Below are 14,646 nucleotides of genomic sequence, written 5' to 3' on the forward strand. Positions count from 1 at the left end.
CCATGGTATTTTTTGTTCACCCTCTTTACTGTTTAATGGTCTAACTCTAATTGCAACTCTAATTTTATCATCTTCATTTCCTATTTGATTATCAATATTTTCGTTATTTATATTATTATTATTTACAGAATTATTATTATTATTATTATCCATTTTTTTATTTATTGTTGTTATTATTATTATTATTTAGTTTAACCATTTATATCTTTAAAAAAAAAAATGAAAACTAAATAATTTATTCTAAAATTTTATCTATTATCTAAAATATTTAGTTGAACTAAATTAATTATATTAAAAAATAAATAAAAAATAAAAAAAATAAAACTGTAAAAAAAAAAAAAAAAAAAAAAAAAAAAATTTCAAATTTTTGGAGGGACGGAGCAAAAAAAAAATTCCCTAAATAATATTTTTTAATAAGCAATAATTGTGATAAATATAATTTAATAAGTTAAAGCTAAGAAAAAAGAAATAGTAAAAAAAAGAATACTTAAATAATTTTAAATTGTTTTATTATTATATTTTTAAATAGTTTGGTGTAACTATACATAAATAACTATTTTATCTCATTTTTTTATTTTGCCAAAAAGGCGATTATTATCATTATTCAAATTGATCATGATTTTAATAAATCATTTTATTGATTAAATCAATTAATTATGATATTATATGTAAAAACATTGAACCTTGTAGTATAAGTACCCCATTGGGTTTGAACATATAAAGTAGGAGTTCAAAATAAAAGTATAAAATAAAAAATTTCCCTTTTGTTAAGTTGGTCACCTCACGCTTTAGTTGTTCAAAGTGCAATTTCAACCTGTAATATAGCTCTAAAGTGAGTTAAGTATATATAATGTAAAACAAATAAAACAACAAATAGATAAACATATTATAAGTAATGAATTATAGTTTATAGAATATGACTGTGGTTATTTAAATAATTTTTTTTCAAAATATTAGCAACTAATTATAATCAAATAATAACAGCAATCAATTTTTTGTATTTCACCTACAAGATAATAATAAATAGCTATTGTATAAAAATAATAATTTATTTAATATTTTATTTTTTAAAAAAAAAAATTTTCTTTCATAAGAAAAATATTAAAAAAAACCAATAAAAATCGATTTTTTTTAAAGATTCAGTTATTATGCAGAAAATAATTTTACAATAAAATATGCAAATCCAAAAATTTTTTGATTTTATTATAAAAAAAAAAAATTGGATTTTTTTTTTTTTTGATTTTTTTTTTTTTGCAAAAAAAAACTATTTAAATCCTATAATTTATTTTTTTTCATTCAAATTTTTTTAAAACAAATAAATAAATATATATAAAATAAAATGGAAGGTGAAGATGTTCAAGCTTTAGGTAATTATTATTATTTATTTTCTTTTTTTTTTTTTTAAAAAATTTTATAAAACAAATTATTAATTTAATTTAATTTACTATAAATAGTTATCGATAATGGTTCAGGTATGTGCAAAGCCGGTTTCGCTGGTGATGATGCCCCAAGAGCTGTTTTCCCATCAATTGTTGGTCGTCCAAGACACACTGGTGTTATGGTCGGTATGGGTCAAAAAGACTCATATGTTGGTGATGAAGCCCAATCAAAGAGAGGTATCTTAACCCTCAAATACCCAATTGAACACGGTATTGTTACCAACTGGGATGATATGGAAAAAATCTGGCATCATACTTTCTACAATGAATTACGTGTTGCCCCAGAAGAACACCCAGTCTTATTAACTGAAGCCCCATTAAATCCAAAAGCTAACAGAGAAAAAATGACCCAAATTATGTTCGAAACTTTCAACACCCCAGCCATGTACGTTGCCATCCAAGCCGTCTTATCATTATACGCCTCAGGTCGTACCACCGGTATTGTTATGGATTCAGGTGATGGTGTCTCCCACACTGTTCCAATCTATGAAGGTTATGCCTTACCACATGCCATCTTACGTTTAGATTTAGCTGGTCGTGATTTAACCGATTACATGATGAAAATCTTAACTGAACGTGGTTACTCATTCACCACCACTGCTGAAAGAGAAATCGTCAGAGATATCAAAGAAAAATTAGCCTACGTCGCCTTAGACTTTGAAGCTGAAATGCAAACTGCTGCCTCATCATCTGCCTTAGAAAAATCATACGAATTACCAGACGGTCAAGTCATCACCATCGGTAACGAACGTTTCCGTTGCCCAGAAGCCTTATTCCAACCATCATTCTTAGGTATGGAATCAGCTGGTATCCACGAAACCACTTACAATTCAATCATGAAATGTGATGTTGATATCCGTAAAGATTTATACGGTAATGTCGTCTTATCAGGTGGTACAACTATGTTCCCAGGTATTGCTGATCGTATGAACAAAGAATTAACTGCTTTAGCCCCATCAACCATGAAAATTAAAATCATTGCCCCACCAGAACGTAAATACTCTGTCTGGATTGGTGGTTCAATTTTAGCCTCACTCTCAACTTTCCAACAAATGTGGATCTCAAAAGAAGAATATGACGAATCAGGTCCATCAATTGTCCACAGAAAATGTTTCTAAACACTTTATATACACATTAATTGTATTATTTATTTATTGTATACTTAAAAAAAACTTAATAAAACAAAAATTCTTTAATGTTGATTTTATCCTTTAAAGAAAATATTTAAAAAAAAAAAAAAAAAACAAATAATATTTTTTTAACAAAATTATCAAAATAATAATCTTTTTTTTTACCAAGAAAATAAAATATAATGAATATTTTTTTTTATAAATTAATATTTATTTATTATTACGATTAATAATATAATTGAAAAACTTTTTTAATTTCTTCATAAACCAATAGGGTTATTGAAGTATTTGGAATTACTTTGATTGTATTTGGAATTAGACCTCGATAGAAACCATGGATACCTTCGTTTCTGTACATTTTTAAAATTACATCGGTTGTACCATTATAAACCTTGACATTATTTTTATTTGGAATATTTCTTTCATCTTGAAGTCTAGTTTTAATAACTTGGAATGGATATAAAATTGTTGATGCTAAAAATTTTGAAACACTACTTGCAATAAAAATTTCAGTTGCTCCCTATTAAATAAATAGATAGATAGATATTATGTTAGTATATAAATTATTATTTATAACTATAAATGAAATAAGATACATACCAATGAACTTAAAGGTTTTGAATTTGTTTTTGAAAAATAATGTTTTATATGTTCATATGAACTCATTTGAATACCACCATGTAAGGTCAACCATAATGAAGGTATTACACCTTTATATAGACCTTTGAAACCTTCAGCTGATATTGTTTTTTTAAAACCATCTGTTAAACCAGTGTAATAAGTTGGGGAACCTGGCTTTTGAAGTTGCATACGAGTTTTAATTAAAAATATTGGATTGGTAATAAACACTTGCGAAATACTAGCTGCAACACCACATACAAAATGAACTGGTGTTGATAATTGATCGACACCTTGTTTTTCTTTTAAAAAGTTTTTGTAGGTTTCATAAAAATGCATGTAAGCACCCCACGCTATACCTCCAGCAATAACAGTGAGTGATGATCCTCTCCAAAATTGTTTTAATCCCTCATTTTTTATAACATCTCTGCATGTACCAATGACGCTAATATTTGGTTTAATAGTGGCAGTGTTTACTACTGATGCTGTTGGTATTGCCCCTAAACCTAATTTATTTGCATTAAATCCACTACCTTGAAGTCTTACTTTTAAAAAATCAAATGGTTGTAAAAATATAGTAGCAATACTGGATCCTAGTAAAGCTGATATTCCATCGATATCTTTTATATATAAACAAAACCATATTAATATTTGATCAAATAAAAACGAATATTAATATTTTAAAACACTTACATGGGGGTAATTTATTGCCACTATTTTTATTATTGTTCATTTGAATTTAAAAAAAAAAAAAAAAAAAAAAAAAAAAAAGATATATAAATATATATAGTAATAAATATAATAATATGTCTAATTTAAAAGGACATTTATTAAATGGTTAAAATCAAAAATTGATAACTCTTTCGTTAAAATTAAAAAAATTAAAAAAAAAAAAAAATAAATGAAAAAATATTAAAAAAAAATAAAAATATTTAAAAAAAAAAATTTTAAAAATTTTAAAAAAACAATTTATAAATTTTTTGCATAATTATTACGATAATTTTGTTCTTTCGCATTATATTTAGTTTTCAACTTTTCTATTATCATTTCTTATTGTTATAATATCTTTCAATTATAATAATAGTATTAACCAATAGAAATAATAATATAACAACAACAGAAAACAAAAGAATATAAAATATTTCTATATAGTATAGTATAGTATTAAATAAATAAATAAAGTAAAAGAAAAATATGGCTACTCCATTCGTTGTTGGTGTTATGGTTGCCGGTATGGCATATACAGGTAGATTTATCGTTAGAGCAGTCCAAAGAGCTAGAAACAGTCAATCTATTTTTGAAGTTTCAAAAAAATCATTTAATATGGAAACAGTAGAAGAAGGCTTCGAGTCTAAAATGACACCAGATGAAGCTTACTCTATTTTAGGTATTGAGTAAGTCATTACATTTTAATTTTAACGGTATTAGTAATATTCATAGATTTTATACTTACACTATTACAATATTTTATTTTTTATATTTCAAATTAAAATTATTATCAATTACAGCAAAAACGCAACTAAAGAAGAAATTAAAATTAGACACAAACATTTAATGATCAAAAACCATCCAGATAAAGGCGGATCATCATATTTAGCAACCAAAATTAATGAAGCAAAAACTATTTTATCGAATAATTATTAAAAAAAAAAAAAAACGAACGAAATTTAACAAATATTACCATTTCTCCTTTTACATAAATACAATACAAAACAAATAATAGTAATAATAATAATAATAATAATAATAACCAATAACTAATAACTTATAACTAATGACAATAATAACTACTTTTATTAGTTATAATAAAAGTATTAGCTTTCTTTTTATCTTTTTTTTTTGTACAAAAATTTTAAAAATATAATAAATATAATAAATATAATAATTTAATATTATATTATTTCATAAAAAAAAAGGTTTTATTTAAATAGGACCATTTTAAAATTTATTTATATAAATTATTTATTTACAAATTTCGTTTTTTTTTTTATTTTTTTTTTTATTCGTTTATTTTTGTTTAACCACCATGTAAAGTTGAAATAAAAGTAATGGTATCTTTATCTTCGACATTGTATTCGATTCCACCAAAAAGTTCCCAATCGGCGTCATTAATTAAAACTAAAATACCTGGACGACTATTATATTTATAAAAGTATTAGTATAACAAATTTCTATTATTGAATCATACTGCTATTATTGTAAAGTATACCTACACTGTGTTGTCAACAACAAAGAGTTCAGCTCTTTCTTTAAGTAAATTATCTCTCATATATAAAATTAATTCTCTTAATGGAATTTCATTTTTATCTGAAAATTCAATTTGGTGAACTTTTTTTTTATCGAATAACAACTCCAAACCACCACTATAAATATTTTAAAAAAATGGGTTAGTAAAAATCAATAAATCATATGTTTTTACATCTATATTTGCCCATTTGTTATTACCTTAAGTCAACTGTAACTTTCATTTTATCTTCTTATTAATTAATATAACAAAATAAAAATAAACAAAATTTTTAACAAAAAAAAAAAAATAATAAAAAATTTAAAAAAAAAAAAAAAAAAAAAAAAATTAATAAAAAATATATATTTCTCGTTTTTTTATCATTTAATTATATATTAAATGTATAAATAGATAAAGAAAATTTTAAATAGGAATATTTATTTCTAAGTACTCAAGAAGATACACATTCAATTCTTTATTTTTTATTTTTATATTTTATAGTTTAAAAATATAGATTTTATTTTAATTAATAAAAATAAAAAATTAATTTTATATTTTAGAATTTAATTAATTATTTAATTTTCTAAAATTAATTTTTTTTTTATTTTTTTATAGATTTTAAAATTATTTTTAATTTTAAAATTTTAATTTCCTTTTTAAAAATTTAAAATTTAAAAATAATATTAATTTAAAGATCAATTTAGATTTTTTTTTAATCTCAAAACAATGGGTGAAATTACGAGATCCGTATCACCAATATTTTTTCTTTGATTTTTTTTTTTTTTTTTTTTTTTTTTTTTTTTCTTATTATTTGCTTCCAAATTAACCAATAATACAACATATAATTAAATAATAGTAATAAATGTTTAAAATTAATTTAAATTATAAAACAACAATTAAAAAATGTTATCCAATAACAACAATAGTTTAAATAATAATGTTAATAGCAATAATAAAAAAAGAGATTTATTAACACCCTTTCTTTCTCCAGAAACATTGTTGTTTGGTGGATTCGATAAAAACGATGAATTAGAGGACATTGATATTTTGGGTGAAAATCAAATGTCCTTTTGTATTGATCCCAATTTTGGTAATGAACCATCTTTGCTATTTTCATCACCAAGCATCGTTCCATTTTCAATTGAAAATGACAGTTCAAATATTAATGAAATAATAGATGAAGGATATAATATTAATACCAACAATAATAGTAATATTAATAAAGAAGATAACAACAACAATAATAATATTTTGGAAAAAATGGAATTTAAAAATAGTAGTCCAGTTGGTATTTATGATAGCAGTAATATTTTTCAATTACCACAGCCCCAACAACAAGATAATTCAAATAGTGACTCAGTATTTGAAAATGGCACCAATAATGTTGCCCAACAACCACCTCCATTAACCGAACCATTACCTTTATCACAGGCATTACCTTCCTTCCAGCCACTACCATTACCAGAACCACCAACTGCAACAATGACAGCTAAGCAAGTTAATAATTTAATTGAAGAGAATCAACTTTTGACCAATCAAAACGATATCATATATCCATTTCAGGATGATCAGCAGGATATCGAAGATGATTTACACCAACAACCACCCCCACACAAAGATAGAAAACCAAGAAGACCACCAGAATATCCAATTCATCAAGTTAATCTATTATTAGATGAAGTTAATGGGGATTTAATTTGTAAAGAATGTAATTATAAAGCAAAAACTAGAAAATCAGTTCAATCTCATATTAGAAAAGTGCATACTGTTAAACTTGACAAAATTAGAGAGGATTGTAAAGAAATTTTCAAAGCTAAAAAAGATGACTATAATAAAGATTCAATTGTTTGCGATCATTACGGATGTGGTGCAATCATTGTAAAATATAATAAAAGCAAACACTACCGTCAACCCCACCACATTGGCCACCCTAAAGAAATTGGGGAGTGTTATCGTTGTAAAGAAGTCAAACAAAGAACAATAATGAGAAATCTAAAAAAGGAAATGAATAAAAATAAAAGGTAAATATTAAAAAAAAAAAAAAAAAAAAAAAAAAAAAAATTAAACAAAAATAAAACTAACAGAAATTTATACAGGCCCATGGAATTAAATTAAATTAAATTAAATCAAAACATTACGAAAATTTAAAAATGCTTTTAATAAAATAAAAAACCAATTATCATAATTTTTTAAATACGAAAATTTTTATTTTTATTTTTTTTTATTTTATTTTATTTTATTTTATTTTATTTTTTTAAAATTGATTTTTTTTTTTTTTTTTTAAAGAATTATTAAAAGAATTTTTCATTTTTTTGCAAAACCACATTTATATTTTAGATTATTTATTTATCATATAATAATATAATAATAGTAATAAAATAAATTATAATAATAGTTTATAATGACATTACAAACAATAATAAATTATAAAGATATTAAAACATGGGATAAAGTCGAAATCACAAAAAAAGAAAACCAACATTTAACAAAGAATAGCTTGTATGTCGATAGAGCAATTTTTAAAGTTAACCAAAAGATAAATTCAAAGATTTCAATTTTTTATGGAGAGCTTTATAAAATAAATACTGATGCTATTGTTTATAGCAATACTACAAGTTTATCGGACCGTGATGGGATAACAGATCGTATATTCTTATTTGGTGGTCAAGAGATGAAAAGCGATATAGAAAGGAATGGGTATGAATGTAGATATGGCGAATCAATTATTACAAGAGGTGGCGATTTAAATTGTAAACATGTAGTGCATACAGTATGTCCAACATACAATCCAAAATATTTATCAGCTGCAGAGAATGCACTCAATAGTTGTTACAGATCATCGTTCCATTTAGCAATCGAAAATGGTGCCAAAACCATCGCATTTTCGTGTCTTCACACTGAAAAGAGATCTTATCCATCTGTCAACGGTGCCCATATTGGTTTAAGAACCATCAGAAGATTTTTAGAAAAGCCATACAGTAACTCTATTGAAAAAGTAGTATTGGTTATAGATTCAGTTTCAAACCTAGAGATCTATGAAGAGTTCCTTCCATTATATTTCCCGAGAAATACACAAGAGGAGATTTTCTCCCAACACTATTTACCAGAGAATATAGGCGATGAAAACGGTGAATCTATTGAAGAGGATAGAAAAATTAGAATTATAGAAACACCATCAAGCTTAATCCGTGACCCCGATGAAGATGAGGACGATTGTTTTTATAGTGTGGATATGAACGATTCAAAAAACAATACAAATAGTAATAATACAAAGTCATTTTTAAACTCTATTGAAAATTCGAAAAATACAGATCAATCCTACAAATACGACCCAATCGATAAAATTTTAAATCCATTTGCACCAGGCACTTCACCAATTGTAACAAATAATAACTCATTCCTTTTAAAAAAAGAAGATCCAGATATTGCAAAAAGAAAACAAATCACAAAGAAAACTGAAAAACAACTCGAAAATGAAAAACTACAACAAGAATTTCAAGTACTTTTAGAAAAATCAAAAATTGAAGATCTATCAGAAATTAGCAGATTGAATTTTGTTTTACAAACCACCGATAATAACGGATACCCTCTTTTAGTAATCATTGGTAGTCAACTAAGCTCTAGAAAAGATTTAATGGAAAGGGTTTTATTACATTTAATTAGAACATTAGAACAAATTATACAAAGAGGAACTTTTTCTTTAATTTATTTCCATTCCAACATGTCCTCTCAATCTTCACCGGATTTATCTTGGTTAAAAAAACTATTAGAAATTTTCGAATTAAAGTAAGTTTTAAATTATCAACTTTAATATTAAAGTTTTATGATATTAATTTTAATTTTATTTAGATATAATAATTATTTAAGAGCTTTCAATATAGTTCACCCAACATTTTTATTAAAAACAACATTATTTATTTCAAAATCGTTATTGGGAGATAAAGGTGTATTATCCAAAATAGTATATCACGAAAATATGAAGCTTTTATCAAAATCTTTGTCAAAATGTAGTTTACCCAAATCTATTTTCAACTATGAAATTTCCAACAATCAAATATCAGATTTTTCATTTGCTTTTGATGACCAAGTTAGTTTGTAATAAAAAAAAAAAAAAATTCATTTTTATTATAAAATAATTTATATTTGCATCCAAAATAATAAATACCAAACATTACATAATATAAAGAATTTTTAATAATGTAATAATAACAATTTATAGTTTTTATAAAAAAAATAAATAAAAAAGATATTTTAAATATTAAATTTGTGTTTAGTTTATTATTGCAATTAATTATATATTTTATATTTTTAATTGATTAATTAATTAAATGATAATCATCAATTTCATCTGAAGTTTCATTATCATCATTTCCACTACCCTCACCACCGTTGCTATTATTATTTTCGTTATCTTCATCCGATTCTTCTTCATTGTCTTCATATCCATCAGATTCTTCACCCATTGAAAACTTTTCTTGCTTGTCACTGGAACCAAAATAATCTGGACTTTGATCAAAAATTGAAAAAATTGGATTCTCCATTTGAGAAGCCATTGCTTTTGATCTGTCTACAAAATCATCGAAATCGCTTCTACTTTTACAAAAGAATGCAACTACTAATGATGGATCAACCTCTGAGACGTGGGTTCTCTTTGTTTGGCTACAAAAGAATGTATTTACTGGGAAACTATTGTTATTATTTTTATCATTGTTGTTATTATTATTGTTGTTGTTGTTGGTATTAATAATATTAATATTTGATGATGATGGTGATGATGAAAAAGAGAAATTGGATGGTTCACCATTACTATTATTAATATCTATATGGTTTTGTACAGTATGTGGGTCTAAATAGAATAAGTTGTCATCTTGAACTGCTATAAAGTAAAGAGAGGCTCTTGGTTTACCACCAACAACACCGAGATTTTGTGGGAATTTGAATATTTCTAATAATGATTGGTAATAGATACTATTTAGACCGTCCAACCCAAGTCTCATTGGTATTAAAATTAAAAGTGGTTCCCAAACTTCAACTTCTTCTTCCGATGATGTACTATCATTTGTTTCATCACTATCAATATTATCAAAACTAAAATCTTCCTCCTTTGAAATTTCATCAGATAGTGATAGTACTTGAAGTTGCTGTTCGCTATTATTTATATTACTGTTATTGTTATTATTATTACTATTTGTCTCTATATTTTCGTCATCCTCTTGTTTTTCTCTAATTGGTTGTGATTTTTGTTGATCTTTATTTAAAGCTGATGGTTTTTTCTTTTTTGATGAAATACTTAAAAGTTGGTCTATATACAAGGAACCATCCTCTGAAATAAAAACTGATATATTACATTTTTCATAGTTTTTTGATACAAGAGATCTATATTATAAAAATTTGTTAATAAAGTTTTTTTTTATTTTTAAAAAAAATTTAGTAAAAAAATATTTACTTTATAGCTTGGGAAATAATTGATGGGGCAAACCATTCACCAATATTTTTACCAAGAGTTTGACCCTCCAATGCTATATTGTGAATTGAAAATGGAGCAGAAGGTTTATCTAAAAACATTGATATTATCTATTTGTTTTAAAAAAAAAAAGTTAATATTTACTTTAATAATTTTCCAAAAAAACAAATTAAATTTGCCCTTACATTATTATAAACATCTGGATGAGTTGAATTTGAAGATTTTTTCCAATCATCACCTAATGCATGATGAAGCAAAAGATTAGATAGTAACATTTGACCTGATCTTAACATACATCCCCAACCACAATCGTTATCGTATTGAGTATTATCAATAAATGGAAAACCTTGACGATATGTAAACCAAAGTACCCTAGTTGTAAAATCTTCTAAAAACTCTTTAATAAATGATTGACCTGGAATATCAACTGTTGATGGGTTAAAAGTGAAATTTACTTTTTTATTGTTATCCACTTGTGGTTTATTGGTTTCTTCATTTTCTGAATCATTTGCATTTTCATTATCACCAATATTATCAGATTCTAAATTATCAGTATTGATGGTTGGGGAGGAGGCATTATTATTACTATTATTATTATTATTATTATTATTATTATTATTATTATTATTATTATTATTATTATTATTATTATCCTCTAAATTAATGCTACTTAAAAGTTGATTTAGTCTTGTTAAATCTTCTAAAAATATTGCTTTATATTCATTCCCAAACATCCAAATCGGTGAATTTGAAAACTGTGGCTGGTGTAGAGTGCCTTTAAAAAATAGAAAAAAAAATATTAATACACATGATATTATATAGGGATATACAAAAAAACCTTTTATACATACTACCTGCCCCTCTAAGTAAATAGAGACAGTTCATTAGCCTTTTGGGCAATGATCTTAAATTAAAGTTCGATAGAGACTCTATTTGTGTTTGTATATATAAATGTTGTTGAGAAATTATTTTTAAATTTTAAACAATACAAAATATAGTAAATAAACACTATATCGTATTGTATTATTGTGGAGTGGAGGAAGTGTATTTCAGACTGAACAAATTAAAAATGAGAAAGGTAATAGTATTTATTTCTACTGTTATTACTATTAATACTACTGTTATTGTTTAATAGAGGTTTCTATTTTTATTTGTATTACTGGGTTTTTATTATTAAATAAGCCAATTCAATTGACTTTATTTTTTTTTATAGCTATTATAAAACCATTGAAAAAAAAAAAAAAAATATTTATAAAGCTTTTTTTTTTTATTTATTTATTAGTTAGTTTAGTTATTTATTTTGCTATATTTATATAATATAAAATAGTAGTTTATTATTATTAAATATTTTAATATAGAGTGTGTGAATGAGAGAAAATAGTGTTGTTGTGTGTGATAAAAAAAAAATAAAGAAATATTTAAATTAAAAAAAAATTAAAAATAAAAAATTATAATAAAATTATAATGGAAAAAATAAATGAATAAAATATATGTATGTCCCCCCAGAAAAAAGAGAAATTATATATAATTAAAAAAAAAAAAAAAAATTAAAAAAAAATAAATTAAAATTTTTTAAAAAATTTTATTTTTTTAAATTTTATTTATTTTTTTAAATTTTTTATAATAATTTAATTTATATTTTTTTTTTATTTTCTATATTTTATTGGGAATCAAATTCCCAAAATGGAAGGCCAATATTGATCAAACCTTTCCGTTAGTCGGTTTTTCCAAATATTCAAGCTTGGTAATTATAAAAAATGAGGTAAAAAAAAAGAAAAAAAAAATTTCAATTTTAAAAAAAAAAAAAAAAAAAAAAAAACTCTTTACAAAACTAAATTTAACAATTTATAAATAAATCTATTTATTACTATAAAATAATAATATACAAAATAATAAGAAAAAATTAAATTAAAAAAATAAAAAATAAAAAATAAAAAATAAAAATAAAAATAAAAATAAAATAATTAGATTATCTATTTCAAACTTTAATTTATATAAATATATTAATACAAAAAAGCTTTTAAAATGGATTTTATATTATGTATTTATAATTAGATATAAACAAAGAAATTCTGATCAATATACCAAACATTTTAATATGAATGTAAACTATGTTTTTTTGATTAAACTAAGAGAAAAATATTAATGCATTCAAAGTTTCAAATAAAAACAAACAGTATATTTTTTATGAAAATCAAAAGGTTAGCGAAAAACAGATTGTTGAACACAGCTTAAAATATTACCTACAAGGAACAATAAACATAATAACATTAATAAACATAAAAGTAATAATAGTATCACCAATAATGTTAATAGTTTAATCCACAATATCATACTTTAAAACAATAAAATAAAAAAATAGAAAAAATTTTAATAAACTGTTATTTTTTTTATTTGGAACCAACCTCCCAAAATGATGGTAATGTTGATTGAACATATGTTTTCCCTTTTTTCCAAATATTCAAGCCTGTATATTAATCAAAAACAACAAAATATGAAATTTTTAAAAAAAAATAAAATAAAAAAATTATATTAATAAACTCTTATTGCCAACTAAAACCAAACAAAAAATTACTATTTATTACTTTAAAAATTATAAGATTGAAAAAAACAAGAAACTTAAAAAAATAATATTATTAAAAATAAATATAATAAAAATATATAAAAAAATAAGTAATTAGATGATCTATTAAAAAATCCAAACCTCTATTATTCATTCATAAAGATCTCAATAACAAATATTAATAATAAAAAAATTAAGATTGACCCCCGATTTTAACTATTCAAATACAAAAAAGGTTTCAAAAAGGTTTCTATATAGTGCGCGTGAGGTATTTTTTTTTTTTTTTTTGTTATTTTGTGTGTTTTTTTTAATTTGTTGTTTTTTTTTCTTTTATTTAAAACTTTTTTTTTTATATTTTTATATTCTTATAAAACATAATATTATAATTTTTTTTTAAAATCTAATTAATTAAACAATCCAAATGGAATTAAAAAATAAATTAAATAAATTTCTTCAAGATTTTGAAAAACTAGGTAATTTTGAACATGGTTTAGTTAATACCCTTGTGGTTACCGATGCAAAGCCTGGTTTCATCACAGTTTCCTACACCATCAAAAAAAACTCTTGCAACCATAGACATACACTTCATGGAGGATGTGCTGCTGGTTTTGCTGATATATTATTCTATATTACTTGGGCCTCTACTATAGGTAATACCTATATTTTTATTCACTCAATATTAAATTTAAATAACAATAATACTCATATTCAATTTTTTATTTGATTGTACAATTAGATTTAAAAGAAAAGATTGTCAATTTACCTACCACTGTTAATATGAGTTTAAACTATGTTTCCTCTATTAAACTAGGTGAAAAAATGATAATATATTCGAAGGTTCAAAGAAAAACCAATAGTCTTTTATTTTTAAAAATGAAAATGGTTTCTGAAAAAGATAACAAATTACTTAACTCTGCAAATGCAGTTTTTAAAATGTTACCAGCAAGGAACAATAATAATAATAATAATAATAATAATAATAATAATAATAATAATAATAATAACAATATTAACAGTAATAATAATAATAAAAATAAAAATATTAATATTAATAACGTCAATAGTTTAATCCCCAATAGCAAACTTTAAAACAAATAAAAAAATCAATGTTTATAATTTTAATTTTATAAGTTTATTTAATATTTTTTTTTAAAAAAAAAAAAAGAAAATAGGAATATTAAAAACAATTATATTAGCTAATAACACAA

At 23.1% G+C, this 14,646-nt stretch overlaps 7 protein-coding genes across 7 annotated transcripts; 5 read left to right on the forward strand and 2 right to left on the reverse strand.

The window, feature by feature from the left end:
- Positions 1–1,332: 1,332 nt before the first annotated feature.
- Positions 1,333–4,159, forward strand: DICPUDRAFT_73240 (uncharacterized protein). Its single transcript, XM_003292073.1, has 5 exons — positions 1,333–1,367; positions 1,455–2,570; positions 2,772–2,785; positions 3,811–3,827; positions 4,143–4,159. Exons 1-2 carry the CDS (start codon positions 1,340–1,342, stop codon positions 2,555–2,557), a joined length of 1,131 nt encoding a protein of 376 aa, XP_003292121.1. The 5' UTR covers positions 1,333–1,339; the 3' UTR covers positions 2,558–2,570; positions 2,772–2,785; positions 3,811–3,827; positions 4,143–4,159.
- A 222-nt stretch (positions 4,160–4,381) lies between these two features.
- On the forward strand, positions 4,382–4,831 carry DICPUDRAFT_40098 (uncharacterized protein; the record flags this gene model as incomplete). Its single annotated transcript, XM_003292074.1, has 2 exons — positions 4,382–4,581; positions 4,696–4,831. 2 exons carry the CDS (start codon positions 4,382–4,384, stop codon positions 4,829–4,831), a joined length of 336 nt encoding a protein of 111 aa, XP_003292122.1.
- Positions 4,832–5,204: 373 nt separating this feature from the next.
- Positions 5,205–5,655, reverse strand: DICPUDRAFT_89691 (uncharacterized protein; the record flags this gene model as incomplete). Its single annotated transcript, XM_003292082.1, has 3 exons — positions 5,205–5,322; positions 5,401–5,550; positions 5,633–5,655. The coding sequence occupies 3 exons, from the start codon at positions 5,653–5,655 to the stop codon at positions 5,205–5,207; spliced, it is 291 nt and encodes a 96-aa protein (XP_003292130.1).
- Positions 5,656–6,314: 659 nt separating this feature from the next.
- On the forward strand, positions 6,315–7,436 carry DICPUDRAFT_82764 (uncharacterized protein; the record flags this gene model as incomplete). The annotated part of the gene is made up of 1 exon (XM_003292075.1): positions 6,315–7,436. One exon carries the CDS (start codon positions 6,315–6,317, stop codon positions 7,434–7,436), a length of 1,122 nt encoding a protein of 373 aa, XP_003292123.1.
- A 376-nt stretch (positions 7,437–7,812) lies between these two features.
- DICPUDRAFT_156819 (uncharacterized protein) lies at positions 7,813–9,510 on the forward strand (the record flags this gene model as incomplete). Its single annotated transcript, XM_003292076.1, has 2 exons — positions 7,813–9,197; positions 9,261–9,510. 2 exons carry the CDS (start codon positions 7,813–7,815, stop codon positions 9,508–9,510), a joined length of 1,635 nt encoding a protein of 544 aa, XP_003292124.1.
- A 149-nt stretch (positions 9,511–9,659) lies between these two features.
- DICPUDRAFT_99239 (uncharacterized protein) lies at positions 9,660–12,260 on the reverse strand. The gene is made up of 4 exons (XM_003292083.1): positions 11,727–12,260; positions 11,061–11,650; positions 10,858–10,985; positions 9,660–10,787 (listed from the first exon to the last, which is right to left on the reverse strand). Exons 1-4 carry the CDS (start codon positions 11,758–11,760, stop codon positions 9,728–9,730), a joined length of 1,812 nt encoding a protein of 603 aa, XP_003292131.1. The 5' UTR covers positions 11,761–12,260; the 3' UTR covers positions 9,660–9,727.
- A 1,599-nt stretch (positions 12,261–13,859) lies between these two features.
- On the forward strand, positions 13,860–14,527 carry DICPUDRAFT_82767 (uncharacterized protein; the record flags this gene model as incomplete). The annotated part of the gene is made up of 2 exons (XM_003292077.1): positions 13,860–14,088; positions 14,175–14,527. The coding sequence occupies 2 exons, from the start codon at positions 13,860–13,862 to the stop codon at positions 14,525–14,527; spliced, it is 582 nt and encodes a 193-aa protein (XP_003292125.1).
- Positions 14,528–14,646: the final 119 nt, after the last annotated feature.

This window comes from Dictyostelium purpureum, assembly GCF_000190715.1.
Source record: "Dictyostelium purpureum unplaced genomic scaffold DICPUscaffold_321, whole genome shotgun sequence".
Lineage (NCBI taxonomy): Eukaryota > Evosea > Eumycetozoa > Dictyosteliales > Dictyosteliaceae > Dictyostelium > Dictyostelium purpureum.

Bases quoted from the DNA above. Each gene is read 5' to 3' on its own strand.
- DICPUDRAFT_73240 (XM_003292073.1), top strand. From the start codon at position 1,340: ATGGAAGGTGAAGATGTTCAAGCTTTAG. The intron at 1,368-1,454 runs GTAATTATTATT...TACTATAAATAG, and splicing joins TGAAGATGTTCAAGCTTTAG to TTATCGATAATGGTTCAGGT.
- DICPUDRAFT_99239 (XM_003292083.1), bottom strand. From the start codon at position 11,760: ATGAACTGTCTCTATTTACTTAGAGGGGCAGGTA. The intron at 10,986-11,060 runs GTAAGGGCAAAT...TAAAACAAATAG, and splicing joins ATCCAGATGTTTATAATAAT to ATAATATCAATGTTTTTAGA. The intron at 10,788-10,857 runs GTAAATATTTTT...TTTATAATATAG, and splicing joins ATTATTTCCCAAGCTATAAA to ATCTCTTGTATCAAAAAACT.